Here is a 16,702-nt window from a genome sequence, read left to right as displayed (position 1 = left end):
TGGGCTGTTTCTATTTTATTTTGTATTTCCTCGGATTGTAACTGAAAGTTAATTGGTCTAACTCAGCAAAGTCATAATTTGTTTTGCCTTTCTTTTACATTTGTTTATTATAATTTTATGGCTCAAAATGTTGGAATAACAGAAAGTATAAGATGACATACGTATTACGTATAGACTATAATGGTTGGTCTATAATAATATTCCTTTACTAAATCATCTAACGAACCTATGCATGTCATAGACACGTTTCTAGGGTAGAGAGGATGTAAAACAAACGTGACTCGTTAGGTTAGATTGTGATTGAACAGAATCTGATCCAATAACGCGGACACGCTACAATAACCGACTTTACTTTATACATTAACGAATGAACCACGCCATTGTCCTTTGTTTAATTTTCTGTAAAGTTGCATATAGTAAAAAATAAAGTCATAAGGAAGTTACACTTCTTACGTGTGTACACTACTACACGCACACAATTTTTTTTATTATTACAGTCTATATATAATAAAGTGAATTACCTGGTTGTAAAAGAACTGGCCGAGAAAGAGTGACACCAGCCTTATTGGATGCTCTACATCGAAGGATGGCGCTGCCTGCACCACCAGCATCCACCATTGACCGACGAGCACCTATTACTAATCTTCCATCGCTCAGAACATGTCTGTAATCAAAGAAAACGGTTAATTAATATTACTTTTACCATTTAATTAACGATGACTGCGGTAGTCACTTTTGTTCATTTAATTCAATGTTTTTTTTTTTTTTTTTATAGAACAGGGGGCAAACGGGTAGGAGGCTCACCTGATGTTAAGTGATAGTTTTTGATATTCATACAAAAGATATAGTATGTGAGTTAGTTGTAGCAAATACAGTTGCTAAATTAGTATTGTTTAGTAACAATAGTGCCTTTGGTGGGGATGGCGTACCTTGCAATGACTGTAACATTTTAGACATCAGCTATTTTTGTATCTTACTATAGATTTCAAAAATACTTATACAGTAAAATCTTTGGTGACGTTATTTCAAACTTGAGTAGTCGATTAGGTTTTAATATTTTAGCAATTTGTTACATATCGGGCCTGTTTGACCTTCTGTTCAACAGTAGCTTCTAGATTTGAATAGTATAATAAGGTCGGCAACGCACTCGCGACCCCTCTAGCATCGAGAGTGTCCATGGGCGGATCACTTAACATCAGGTCAGCCTCCTGCCCGTTTGCCCCCGGTTCTATAAAAAATAGAAAAAAAAAATGTACAACTATAGATAGAATACGTTATATTTTAGAAATAGGATGTTTATTAATTTTTGTCATTTATACATAGACAAAAAAAAAATTCGTTAATTGGGGACGGCCTGGCAAAATAGGGAGTATTTTATGTGAAACAACGTTAGGAGGATATTAATCATGAAGATATATAATACTAGTAATGCCCCGCGGTTTCACTCGCGTAGATACCGATCTCTTGGTAGAGGAAAGTCAACAAAGTCGGTCTAGAGATATATTTTTGTTATTACACAAGTTTTATTTTATTTATTTTTTATTAACTCGCTTTTAGATTATTAGATAGACTAATCAATGTACGGTTTTAACTTTCCAACGCGTATATATCTAATACATTTTTTATATTTAAAGGATCATTTACATATTAAAAAATCGTCATTTCATACATGAAAGAAGGTTCACACACAAAGGTTAACATTGAAAAAGTTCTTCTATAGTTTTAGACAAGAGGTTTATTTGTTGAACTTCAGTGTCTTAGAAGTTTTTTAGATTTTGTGTAAAAACATTAGAAACATACATAAAAAACAAATGTTTCCTTTTAATAATATTAGTAAAGATTACTTTTTAAGTATGGAAATATGCCACTTAAAACTCAATATTATTTTTTTAGCATTTTAATTCAAGGTTTTGTTAACTTCTATAAGTATATTGGATTAAAGTATTCAGTATTGGGATTGCGGTTCTGTTACGATAATAAATATAGATATTACGCGTACTATTAAAATAAAGTCAAGATATACCATTAGTGCAGAAATAAGTCGCCGGTAACCGCTATTCAAACAATACAAGAATAATAATGGGTCTATAATGATCAAACTTTTACTATTAAGAGCTTAGGTATCCCCGCAGACATTAATGTCATACTTTTATACTATCCGTAGATTTATACACAACCTTTTACCTTAGCTTCCGACTTTTAGTTAAATAACATTCTCAGTACAGATATATTGAACTTATGTATGCTTGCAAAGGCATTTTAAGAACTACGAAAACTATAGCAGTTTCAATAAATTATTCAGTCATTATTATAAAAAGTGAATTGGTATTCCAGAAGTACTTCCGACGACATCAAACGAAATCAAGATATGTTTATTAATTTATTAACACTTCGATATAAGAATTAAACTTAATTAAATGAAAAGAAGGGCAACTGGCGGCCTTTTCGCTTTCGAGCGATCTCTTTCAGGCAACCACTGTGAGTTAAGAAAAAAATGTTATCCTCGTGATCGACCTTAACCATTGGGGCATTTGGGCTGGACAGAAGTGGTTACAGTGCTCGAGGATGTTCCTTTTAGTTTTTTTTTTTTATAGAACCGGGGGCATGATGAAGATGCAGAGAGACCTCACATCTCTACGCAACGCCAAAGGATCAAGCCGCTCGGAGAGAGTTTGGTCGTCAACGATTCGAACCGCACTCCATGTGGGGCCGAATTTGCGCTTTACTTGCAGTTTAAAGGAACTGCAGCACCTTCCTACCTTCACATATTATAATGAATAATCCAGCAGCGCAACAGTACTAATAAGCAAATAAATAAAACTGCAATCAAATAAGAATATCTTTTGCTGCACGGCCCGGGGTTTGAACGCACGACCTTATGGTTGAGAGTCGAAACCTTAATGATGCACCATTGCACTTTTCGATTTATTATATTTAAATCTTAATAAAAAATGTTTTTATCCAATTTTATTAACTTTTACCCGATCCCTATTCGGAACAATTCAAACTCAACTCAAAATATCTTTATTCATATATAAACATGTACACTTATGAACGTCAAAAAACAAATTAAATTTACATTTACAACCAGTTCGCAAGTCAGTCAATTCCTTATAATACTAGAATTATTCGTTACTTGAGGCTTAAAAGGCCTAGGAAGTATTGAAGACACATATGGGATTACAGATAATAGTTTAATACTCAACGTTGCAACTGTTATTTGTCTAGTTGCGATTGAACGGATTAGTCCTGCTAGGCTTCAGTGCATTGTACGGAAAATACTACCGCTTGTAGCAATGAACTGTAATATTCTTTGACGTTTCAGATGTTTCAATATCTTGTGTTAATTTGCTTGGGAGTTAATTCTGGATGTCTTTTGGAGCAGTGTTAATTAATCTTAACTGCGACAAATGGCGTTTATTTGTTTATTTTTTACTAGCGACCCGCCCCGGCTTCGCACGGGTGCAATGCTGATACTAAATACACTACAGAAAAACTGTGTACAATACTTAGTACATTATTTTGATAAAACTCGTAGGGTTCAGCCTGCGTTTGCAATGTAAACGGAAAAAATGTAATTATTTCGACATCACATTAGAAACCTCAAAAATAACAGTACTTCTCCACTATTTAATGGATGTTATTATACCCTATATATATAAACCTTTCTCTTGAAACACTCTATCTATTAAAAAAACCGCATCAAAATCCGTTGCGTAGTTTCAAAGATTTAAGCATACAAAGGGACATAGGGACAGAGAAAGCTACTTTGTTTTATACTATGTAGTGATACTTCCTTATATTAAACATACATATAAAAAATAGGTTACAATTTCTTGTGTTAATTTGCTTGGAAGTTTATTCTGGATGACTTTTGGAGTGTTAATCTAGATATTAAGCTGCGACAACATGGCGTTTAATTTTTTAGTTATTTACACTTTAACGAACATACATATTAAAAAGCAGGTTATATACTTATGTAATAACTTTATTAGGCATCGGGCGGCCTTATCCCGAACAAGAACACTTCTTAATAACTTAACATATTATTATGACATTATGGTTATTATCATATGGCATTATAAAAATTAATCTGACATTTGCATGCCTTTATATGGCTCATTGTGAGGATTTTTAAATTTAATCAATCTGATTGTACCACTATCTTAGCAAATAAACGATTCTTTAATTTCAAGCAATTTGATGCAGACAAAAAACTTCTTGGTTATAAGTTTGTGAATTAGTAAGATTTATAAATTGTTAATAACAATTTGTTGTGTATGAAAATTTAAAAAACGTGTTAGCATTGTGATGGGGCGTTCTATCCTAGACCTTTATGTGTTACAACCCCAGCTGGAAACCTTTTTTAAAAAGCTGTTAATACACACTCACACACACTTGTATGGATCACCGATATGCCAATAAACAACAGATGCAAAATCGTGTCAGCCCTTTCCTTATACAGGTGCTTATAATCTTAATATATATATTTCTTGTGTGCGTGTGTATGTGACTGAACTCCTCCTAAACGACTGGACCGATTTAGACGAAATTTTTTGTGTGTGTTCAAGGGGATCTGGGAATGGTTTAGATTCACAATTTTGTCCGCTGGACAATGTTTTTTTAATTAATTTTCAATTTATTAGTTGTTGTTGATTCTGGAATGTTTTACATTGGATCCGACAGACGGCGCTACCATCGCAGTGTCAAATTTTAAATAATATTCGAATTTTAATTTTAGTCTGTCCCGAAATTTAAAAAAAGTTTTGTTATCATTGTGTTATATTGTGTGTGACCATGTGCTGGATCGTTAGATATTGTCATAACATTTGAATAATAATTTTCATCAAAATGGCTTATTAAAAATTGAAATTTTTAAATTAAAGACGTGTAGACAGGACAACGTCTGTCGGTCGGATCCGCTAGTATTATATATATATATTTATCGCCGTGCTGTTTAGTAATTGGTATAATAACGTCTGAATTCTAATATGAGTATGTTACCATCAAGCATCATTAGACACGGCGTTAATTAAGTCAATTTAAAGTGGAGTTTCCCCGAAGTGTCCAACTTTAGCTTACCTTAGCAAAAGTCAACATTGCTGTAAAGCCGAAGCGACTCACTTTATTTAGTTTAGCAACCAATTTCGAACTTTATTACAGCGAGTTTCAGTCCATTTTCCAATACAGCGCAATCTGTTACCACCTATTTCATACTATCTTGAAGTTTCAAGTTAGTTACGAGTCTAGCACGCCATGTGTTACATTCTATATAAAATAAGAGGACAATTTCTTTTATGATTTAAGGGTTTTAACTAAAAATTGTGTTTGATCATGTCTATTTATATAGGTATAGAAAAATATTGTAGTAAGAAAAAAATCACTTACATAAAACTTGGAGTAAAATATCCAATAAATAATAATTAGTTAATTAATACCATAACTTAAAAAACCCATAACTTAAAAAACAATGATTTTCATATGTCAGTCACAATGACAACCGTCACAGATAGGCCGAGTTGACGTTGACTTGCATGCTTGTATATGTCTTCGTCAAACTAATTTCATAATACGGTCTTGGATTTTTCTTTCGCAAAAGGAACCGCTTCACAAGATCCTTTTGTTTTGCGAACTAGCTAACTGTCGATAATAATCGTCTCCCGGTGGGATCTTTCTTGAGAGATACGACCTCCATCTTTACTAAGTAAAATTGTACTCTTCCCTCAAAGGCCCGCAAAGCAATCACTAAAATTCGTAAATAATCTGATATGGTTTTTAAAATTCTATCAAGTAGCATTAATTCCTCATGTTTTTACATTATAGTAAAAATACTATAACTTCCAATGGTTTACACATTGTTACCTGTATTTACGTACAAAGTACTTCAATTAAACATATTAGTGATACATATATATGTAGTGTCAATGTATAGCTTCTAGTAACAAAAAAACAGTTGGTAAGTGTGTTATAATTTATGGCGTAACAATATAAAGATCTTTTCGAAAATTTATCTTTCGCCTTATTCGACGTGTGTAGATAAAACGATATTTACAGTAGAAATAAATAAAATGTTGATTTATTATATATAGGTAACTTCAGGGTCTCGATTTTTTGTGACAGTGTGCGTACGCATCGTTAAAATTTACTCATCATTTGTCCCTATCGCGCCAAAAGAGTATAACTTCAAAAATTTTCAAAATTAAATTCATTAAATCCAAATTACAACAAAATGTTTTATGAGCCAAAGTAAAGTAAAAATGCATTTGAATATAAGGTATTTTATCGTTATTAATTTATAGCTTTACGCAATTCTAGTAATTGTAAAAGTTTAATTTTGCTACATAACTGGCAAAATGAAAAATATCGCCGACACGTATTTTAACAATTTGTCTCTGCTCGTTTCATAAGTCAACTGTCACCATAATCGTTTATTTCATACACGAGATCGTTTTTCTATTCAAAATACGAGAGTAAAGATAAAAACGGCGACCTAAATTGGTATTCAGGATTTATATTTGGTGTACTAATTCAGAATATCGTCTAGTGCGAATTTCATGTTCAAGACTTTATATAATTTTACCATATAATACAAAGATTTAAATATAGAATAGAGTGGTCGTTACAAATCCCAAATTGAAAAATTAATTCCAAGTCGTTAATAATACATGTCATGACATTTTTTTGCTACTGAAGTCTGAAAAATTCATAACAAATTTTATGACCATTCCGTAATGGAGGAGTGAGGCATACAATGTCGTTTTAGTTTTATTTTTTGTGTTATCATTTACTGCTAAATTAAGGTATAAGTCACAAACGTTTATTTAAATAAGCAATAAGCAATCTCATTATTCCCGCCATTGTTCTAGCTGCTGTCAATTGTCAACTGTCAACTAGTGATGCGACAGTTTCGCCGTGCTAAGTCCGTATTTCGCAAAATGTTAGCACTTATTTTGTAACGACGATATTGGCATGGAATCGATGTAGAGCAATACAGGTGTACATTCATTAAATAAACGACTAATTCTGTTCTTATAACAGTCATAAAATACAAGTCACAGTATATTCCCAATACTTGACAACAAAGCGACCAAGAAACTTTGGTAAATTGTGACCGGTTCAATATTACGCCTTTCAAGTCGAAACTTTAGCACGTACCGACGCATCGAAACAACGTCAGCGAGAAACTTTGTAAATATATTCGTAAAAGTTATGGAATGCATAATAATTAACAGTGTCGTGATTGTAGGAAAAAAGAATATAATTTTTGAGTACATTCCCACATTCAATCTTTTAAAATTAACATAACAAATTTAATAATAATAACAAAATTTATTGTAATCAAATATTATTCCTAAAAATAAAACTTACATAATCAAGAAACCTTACAACAAAAAAAAAAATATAAGAATGTACTGAATAAGATCATTATGTTTTGATTAATGTTGCATATACAATAGTAAATCAAAACCAAAGTTTTGCATGTTACACACTTGCACTGTAAATGGAGTTTTTTCGATATCTTTTGATAGTTTGACTAATGACTGGCATATAGTATGTATCTATAATATCTTTGACAGAAAATTATTAGGTTCTATTCGTTTGGTTTGACTTTAATAAGGGGTAGTCTACTAGTAGTAAAGGGTAATACATAAAGTTACTTCGCGATTAAGTTCTATTAAGTAAGACGTAGTTTTCTAAAAATTATAAAAATGTTTGCGACAAGTAGGTACATAAATCCTTAAACATAACATAATAGAAGCGCCTAACATAAGTTTCATCGCATCGCAACATGATTAGCATAATAAGAAAACTTGATGAAATAGTTTTATGTATTATATGTAGCTCCTATTCATAAACAGAGGTATCGTCTAAATAGTTTGCTAAAGTAAGCGTTGCTAATTGAAGCTTCATATAGGGGTAAAGTTTCGAAGCTCACAAACGTTCGGACACGTCCCAACTTCTGACCACTATTGGAAATTGGAAACTGGCCCAATTTATTAGCTATATGAGGAATTAGTTATTCGCGATTAGATGACTTTGATAAAGATTAGATTAGAACATTTTACGACACACCGGAGTTGGAAAGTTTATGAATCCTGCGGAAGTTTGACTTGGCTCTGTGATCAAACACGTACACTACTAAAATTGACTAATTAAATAGACGCAGATATCAATTTGGCCCATTAAAGTATTAGAAGATATATATTTAAATATAAATATTAGGATAACATATTTTTTATACTCTGTAAAAAAATTAAAGTTAATTTTATTTCGAACCAAGCCCCTCAGCATTGTATTGATAAATCAAATCAAATCAAATCAAAATATCTTTATTCATTTAGGTAAACATGTACACTTATGAACGTCAATAAAAACTAATTAAATTAATCGTAAATTTACATTTACCACCAGTTCGCAAGTCAGGGGCGTAGAGCGGGTAAGAAGAACTGGCAAGAAACTTTCCGCCACTCTTTTCAATCGCCAATATCGCCGATATCAAGCCTCGGAACATATGCTTCTAACAAAAATTATATTTAAGAGGTTTAATAACAATATTCTTATGAACAATTTATTTTAAAGCAACAAGTTTAGTCTCGATTTAGATTTTTCAAAAAAAAAATCCTATCAAATGCCGCAAAATATTAGCATAGTTACGGCAGTTGCAAAATCTAATTGAGCAACGAATGAAGTAAAACTTTAGCGGAGAAATTGGTGGACTGCTGTTACAATTTAACTACATATATGTATATAAGTCGAATTGCACTCCTATGGTGCAAGCCAAAAGAATAGCATTATATGGTCGTGGTCGATTTAATAATGAAAATACTGGATTACTAAGGAACTTCAAACAAAATACTTTGATTCATAGAATTAGTAGCTGCCCCGCGAATTTCGTTTCTCTTCAATACCTAGCCTACCTTTTTAGTACATACCTATATACGTAGTATATATATGGAACATATATATGGAACATTTTCCGAAATCAAAACTTTTCAGGTTGTTCTGTGAATTTTCCTCTATAGGAACCCAGCTTTAACATTTAGGGGGATGAAATATCGATATATAGAGGTTTCTAAACCGTAACTCTTCCTTTCATTTCAATAACTCACTTGAATATTTGAGTTACATCTTCAAGTTAAATACCATGAAGTACCTATTACTGATTCGACGGAATTGAATGTTAACTATGCTAGACTTGTCCATAGTTCCTTTGAAAGACCTGATCTTGGGAAACTCTATCTAACTTCGGATTGTCTGGTATTTAAGTTAGGAAGTACAACCACAGTTGATGCATAGGTATTCTATACATACACTCGGTGAAGTCTTTTTAAGTTAATAGTTAGCCGACATATGGTATTATCTGGTATCTTAAAATAATAATAGAAAAATATAAACTAAATATTTAATTTTTTTTTGGTTTACCAGTAAAGAGGTAAAAATGCACATATTATTTTTTATTAGGTATATATGTAGCTCTTGTTTATTACATAATTTGTAGATTTTTCTATCTAAGACAATTTCAATCAATAGTTTGATTCATCACAAGATCAGGTGTTAGTATTGAAAGAAAATTTATTGATTCATAGTCAAGGTGCAAATGTACGACCTCTGTGTTGAAAACAATTATATCAACCACTAGTTTAAATCGGCTTTATAATCAAAATATCAATTATAATAAACTGTAGAATAATATGCAGTAATCATCGGATATAGTATTGATACGTACGTTTTTTTTATACTCATGAATTGTTTAAAAGAAACTTACAGACTTGATAATATTATGAATCTGATAAGTTAATTCGGTGAAAATAAAAAAATACTAAAACAAACAAATAAAATCCTTTTTCATTAAGCTGTACAACGACATAGGCCTACCATTCATCTCATGTCAAGCTAGCATTTGGCCTACCTCGATATATCATCAATAGACTCAATAATCAAAAACAAAATACTAAATGAAACACTCATAGAAAAGTCCCCTTATGAGCCAGTCATATATTTTAAAAGAACTTGAAGTACAAAATCCTTACCTTAATCCCGGTATCGTAGTAATGACCTGTCCCTCAGCGGTGACCCAATGAATGTCAGGTGTTGGATGGCCACTCGCCCTGCATACCGCATGGGCGCCCCTCGTGGCAGGCCACAGCACCCGAGAGGGTGGCTCTGTGGTAAAGTGTGGCCGCTTGTCAGTACTCGCGGCCTGGCCTATTGCTAATGCCACCACAATCACCCATTGCCCTGAAATTATATAATTGAAATAGTATTGATCTCTAAGTCTTAATTTGTACACTTATATTGATTGTAAAAAAGTCTTGTCACTTAAATACCATTATTCCTGTTACGATTACATATAAATAATATGTACTGATGTTATAAATTAAGACATTAAACACGTTTATTAAACGACTTTAGTCCATAAAATGTAGTAATCTTTTCTAGGCTGTTCTTTTTAGTAGGATTATTAAAAAAAAATACTATCCGGATTGATCATCACGGGTTTGTCAGGATTTTCTTGGTAGAAATTTAAATATGGGAGTAAGTCATTGCACCTAATCAAGAAAACGCTGTCTGCCTATGTACTTCAATCAAAAGCTAAAATTATATCAAAAAAATTTTAGTTTCTAAGAATCAAAGATTTATCGGATTTTAAAATATTTAAATACCTAGATACGGGCGCAGTGTTTATTTTTTTAAATCAAATTATACTTTGACTTTAATTATTTATTTAAATAAAATAGTCCACACTGCCATGCAGCTTCAGAAACTTATGTACAAAGAAATTAACATAAAGAGCCCCTAGTTACGGAGAGTAAATTAATCTTTATTTTATTTATTGTTAACTAAAACAGAAATTTACAATAACAAGGAAAACTGAACATACACGATAAAAAAAAAGCAAAAGCACAATTTGGACATGAAGCTGAACATGTATTATTGTAATTATTACATTTCAGACGTTATTATCAAAAAACATTTTAAAAAGAATTATATTAAGTCTACGCAAATACCAACATTTAGCAATTATTAAGCTTGTGTTTGTGTTAGGAAAACTTGAATAGGTGATGGAGTGGAAATTTGTACCAAGTATTTTAATTACAACGTGCTTTTAAGTTTGAAATGGAAAATTAATATTCTGCTTGAACGAAATTAATATTAAACAAAGAATGTAATAGATTTGTTAACGTTATTTACTTGAGTTGTAAAATCTAATCTGCTCCATTTTAAAACTTACTAGAAATAGGGTCTGGTACAAATTGTGAATGAGGTCTTTGTTTATTTTAATATTTTTAGACAAAACTAAAGTAATAGTTTAAAAGCTGCGACGGCCTTAGAGCTGGCGGTAAATAATACGTTTATTTACCTTTAGCTCGAGAGGAAATAATTATATTTGAGCCGTTGCTTAAATATAAGTATATAAGTAAGTTAAGAAAATTGTATATATTGTATATTTGATTGTTATGATTACTAATAAACATTATTAAACAAAGTTTTATTCTCGGTTCTGAAATTGATTTTAATTACCTTTAGAGGTAATAAAAACCTTTTCCTAACTAATTAAGAACGGAATTTAAAGTTATTTTACTAAATAAACATGCTTGTTTGCGTAATTTTAATAAATACAAACAAAAATTTGCTATCGTTAATAAAATCATAATTTAATATCGTGGTTAGAATTAAATTAAATTTTCTAATTTTTAGGGGTATTTTATTAATTATTTCTTTGATAAGTTCCTTTTCCTGACAATAACAAACACAACAAATAACGAATTAGCGAAATCGGTGCAAGCGTTCACGCGTGATGTTGTGACAAAGAGAAATAGGGATTCATTTTTAATGATATGAAGACAATTTTGTCACACAATGAAACTGTATGGAAAATGAAAAACGTCTTGTACTTGGATTATCTTACTGTTCTAATTTTGAATTCGTTTGCTATTCAGTGCTTAATTGGAATTTCAGTAGTACTACAATAATAATGTGTTAGTTAGCGCTAGTTTCAAATTACATAGAAACAATTCAATATTCAACGAATAGCGGTTCGAATCGTTGACGACCAAACTCTCTCCGAGCGGCTTGATCCTTTGGCGTTGCGTAGAGACGTGAGGTCTCCCTGCATCTTCTACCGCATTTACCATGGAGAGTGTTCAGAGGAGTTGTTCGGAATAATACCTGCAGCTGAGTTTCATCATCGGACGTCGAGGCAGAATACGAAATTTACTTGTACTATCAGATGTTAACAACTATAGTTATAAACAACAATTCAAGCGATTTTTGGCTTTAAGACTTCAATCTCAATGTCAAATATGGAATTTTTTATGAAACGCTTATATGAACTAGCCGGTAACTTTCAACCAGTGTTTAACAACACCGATACTCAAACTGGAATGAACTAATTTCGTATTCCACTGCTAAGAGTAATTACCAAAAAATAATTAATGAGATATTTTATCTACATCACACTCACAAAACGCTATTTAAGCAAACAAAAAAAGATAAATTAACGTTTTCGTGTCGAAATGTAATTATTTAACGTCAAAATTTGTGATTTAATAAATTAGAAAATTAATCAAAAGATAAGTATGCTAGATGTTTTCACATCATATTTAATTCCATGTTTTAATTATTATTTAATTTTAGAATTCCGTCAAAAAGTTTCATTAGATAGAAAATTAATTAAGGCATTTTAGACGAATAAAACATTTTGTAATTTTATATACCTATGTGATTGTTGCTTTTATGTACCATGAAATGAAAAACCTTTCGCAAATGGCGACGTTTTTTTTTTTCAAGGAACACATTACGGAAAACTTATTTATCAAAGAACCTTAAACATAAGTTTTGTTTAAAAAAAAAAAATATACAATTCTAGGACTAGTCAAAGGCATTGCTTGATTAACATTTCCATTATAATTGATTGGAAATAATTATTATCATAACCCCTTCATAAATAAAGAAAATTTTATAGCTCACAAACTTATATAAACTTTTCAATTATTTATTTTTTCTAAATTTCGTTTCGTTAAATCTGTAAAAAGGTCTTAGTTTTATTCTTATAAAATTTTAAATTTGTCATATGTCATATATGACGATATTAAATTTGTTTGTAAAAATGCCTGTCCATCCAAATATTTTTTACGAAAACCTTTGTTCAGATATTTGTTAACTGTATCTAAAAGTGTTCGAATTTTTTTTGACTTTCCTCATGTTTATAATGTATGTATCATGTAACAGTTTTTGTGAATAAATAAAATGCAAAATACTAACCAATCATTCCGTTAACACTATACATATACATTCTTTTCAACACACATTGTTCACACAGTTCTAAATTTACTTAAAGCCATAGTTCGCGTAAAGTTTTGAAACTCTGAGAACGCACGATACGTCTGTACTGCATAGAGTTCCCGCGCAGACTGGTTTTCTAGGAAGAGCGGTTCTGGGGGTGGTCCTCCCTGTCGCTAAATGATAAGGCTATTATAGGGTATTATAAGCCTCTAGGTTGTATTATCGTAATCTTAATATGAACGCTAAGTGATTTTTTAGTTTAGTAAAACCTCTACTAAAATATAGGTAGTATTTTTCTAATTTGTTTAAATGGCCGCGTATAAATAGTGAGATACTATTTGTATATTAATTTTCAAAATATCTACATGTTTGTTTATATATTTCAAAAAGTTATACCTTAATGGTTTTGTTGTATGTTTTCTGCGGCTTGAGATTTTAATAATAACGAAAGTGGTTTTTATGAAACCTTTATTTAAATTGGGTGTTAATTGTAGATCTATTTTTTGACTACTCTAATGGTTGTAATGTTAATTATCATGTAACAATTTTTATATCTAAATAAATTAAAAATCTTAACCAATCGTTCCGTTTACATTTCGCTCTTTAACTTTGGGCTAAAAATTGAAACATTACATTTTGAAATGTAATTAATACCGTGTCGTAAAAATACACCACGCGTTGTAAATATATTTGAAACGACCTTATCTTTTTTAATTATACGTAGTGTTTACGGCAAAGTTAACAGTAGCTATTTTGTGGATTGTATATTTATTAATTACATATTCAAGTTCTAATAACTTTTGTGTGGAAAAAAAGTTTTTTTTTCATAGAGTATGAGCAGGAAACGCAGGCTCATCTGATGTTAAGTGACATCGACGCCCATGCCGCATTCATTTGCGAGTGTGTTGTCTGAACTGGTACGCTCTTTTCTTGACTCTCGAATTCCAATTGTTTTGGAAATACTTCAGTGGGTAGTTGGTTTCACAAAGTGACGGTGCGCAAAAACGGTGTTATATAACGCCTTTTTGTGGAACGATGGACGTTGACCTGATACGGGTGGAATTTCGTATTATGCTCCGACAAATGAAAATTAGCAGTAGGTAATATTCCAAAAAATGATGGTAAATGCGATAGAACATGCAGAGAGCTCTACATCAACGTAATGCTAAGGGATCAAGCCAACGATCGGTAAATACGGTCAGCTGGAAAAAGCTGGTAATGGAGAAATCCCACCCAGAGGTGAGAACAGTTATTCCATCTCGGGTGAATTTTCCCAGTGTACAGTTGCAGCAGTTGACCCGGAGCGAAGTACTGTCTTACTTAGCCAAGCACACCATCTTGCAACCTAATTTAGCCTATACCCCGAAATGAGCGCGAAACTGAACGTCATTCGATATAAGCAAGAGCAATTAAAAAGCAAGTGCTGCACTATTGCTTGTTTGGCTTTAAATTCTATTGTTTGAAATGACCAAATCTATTTCCTTTAGACAAAGGACATTTCCACGAAAGAATAGAGAGAGCTTATTTCAAAGTTTCATTCTGATGGCAACACTTAATTGCGTTGCGAAATGGCCGACGAACGTTGCATTCAAATTGTTGCATAACCGTTATTACTGTAGCTATGACATTTTTAAGCTTTTTGCTTTGGAATAATTTCAGATATATTCGCATGTATTTTGAGGCATTAGATATGAATACCTGTTTGTAAAATGTTTTTAACTTTTAACTATTATATTTTATTTTATTTATATGTATGTTGGTAACATTTCATTAAGTGATTCAATTGTAAAAAGAAAAGTTCCTTATCTTACACAAATTACTACTAGTTGGGACCTGAAACACAAAACGAAATTAGTGTTCATCTGGAATCAAATCCAGGACACCCGCTTTCATTGGACATCTCCGTTGATTTAAATACCTACTATATTAATATATGAAACATATACATTATAATTATACTCTTACAAATTTGATTCTCATTGAAATTAGCAGAAAGTCCACAGAGCTGAAATTTATGGAAAATATGTCGATTAGAAATGGGCATAGACAAAAACATAATTTTCAAATTGGCACGTTGCCAGTTGAATAGCATTGGACAACTGGAAGTCATGAATATATTTTAGTAACACTATCGAACAATAATTTCATGCAAACTTTTATTTACATAATGTTACAGATAGCTGCTTATAACTCGTTATACTGTTTTGTATATAAGTATAGTTTGTGATTAATGTGAATGTTGTAAACTATTTAACCCCTAATTTCAGCTGTTTTCAAACATCGCGGTGAAATCAAGTCACGCAAATACTTCATAAATTTCACATTATAGTCAATGCAGTGATGATTTTTCAAAAAGTGTTAGTTTTTTTTATAGAACAGAGACCAAACAGGCAGGAGGCTCATCTGATGTTAAGTGAGAGTTGAGAGTGTCCATGGGCGGCGGTATCACTTAACATTAGGTGAGCCTCCTGCCAGTTTGCCCCCTGTTCTATAAAAAAAAAAGTGATACCGCCGCCCATGGACACTCAATGTCAGAGGGCTCGCGAGTGCATTGCCGGCCTTTTAAGAATTGATACGCTCTTTTCTTGAAGGACCCTAAGTCGAATTGGTTTGGAAATTCTTCAGTGAATTGTATCTGTAGTCTATATAGTAAATATTGTAAAACCTGACTTATGTTCGGTAACTGTTGTTGTATGGATATGTTAAGATGTATGTAAAATGAAACGCTTTGTTTGAAGTTGGGCATCAACTGAATTTAATCGTTTATAATATGAGCTTATAACTAATATAAAAGGGGTAGTGGTTTTGTGACGTTAACAAAACTAACTTGTCTTATCTGAGGACTCATAAATCTGTGGGATACTTCGATGCAACTGTAGTCGACCATTTTGGATATTATCGAAAGCGATAATGTTAAATTACAATTTATGAGTGCGGAAAAAACTAAACTCATATTGGCTTCAAGTGTGCGATGATGGTTTACACTTTGTTTACGCTTCTTCTTCTTATCGTAGGTTACATAACTCTCGTGATACGTCAATTTTTGACAGTTACCGCATAATATTTTTGTTTAGGCCCCGTCATATTTACCCTTCCGTCCGAACTTGTCGAATAACATTTTAAATTTCAACGTTTCGAACAGGCATTCACATAACGGAATATTAAACAATATTACTGAATTGTAAAGCAGTTAATAAATTAAGTGATTATAATATTCATACAAAACGAGTAAATCGAGGGAAGCTTTTAATTTAAGTTGATGCACGGACAATAAAAGTAATTGAACGATAACGAGTTATTGATTTATACCCTATTAATATAATTCCTAATTTATTTGTTTAATGTGTCATATAATACATTTTTGATTAAGTTATTTAGAGATTTTATTGTAGCATAGTGTCACTGAAAAATGCCA

At 31.7% G+C, this 16,702-nt stretch overlaps 1 protein-coding gene across 2 annotated transcripts in view; it reads right to left on the bottom strand.

The window, feature by feature from the left end:
* Positions 1 to 13,398, bottom strand: part of LOC110992807 (Down syndrome cell adhesion molecule-like protein Dscam2) — a 39,709-nt gene extending 26,311 nt beyond the window's left edge. Inside the window, exons 1-3 of one of the 2 annotated variants that reach the window (XM_045631528.1) lie at positions 13,267 to 13,398; positions 10,032 to 10,239; positions 522 to 664 (exon numbers count right to left, since the gene is read on the bottom strand). In XM_045631528.1, the coding sequence (XP_045487484.1) occupies positions 522 to 664; positions 10,032 to 10,239; positions 13,267 to 13,297 (382 nt within the window). In that variant the 5' untranslated portion in view covers positions 13,298 to 13,398. Of the gene's footprint in view, positions 1 to 521; positions 665 to 10,031; positions 10,240 to 13,266 lie in introns of those variants that run through there. The other variant, XM_022258775.2, reaches the window with a different exon arrangement.
* Between the last annotated feature and the right edge of the window lie 3,304 nt (positions 13,399 to 16,702).

Source organism: Pieris rapae, chromosome 15, assembly GCF_905147795.1.
Source record: "Pieris rapae chromosome 15, ilPieRapa1.1, whole genome shotgun sequence".
Taxonomy (NCBI): Eukaryota; Metazoa; Arthropoda; class Insecta; order Lepidoptera; family Pieridae; genus Pieris; species Pieris rapae.
The sequence above is the reverse complement of the archived record's forward strand: the minus strand, read 5'-3'. Positions and strand labels throughout refer to the sequence as shown.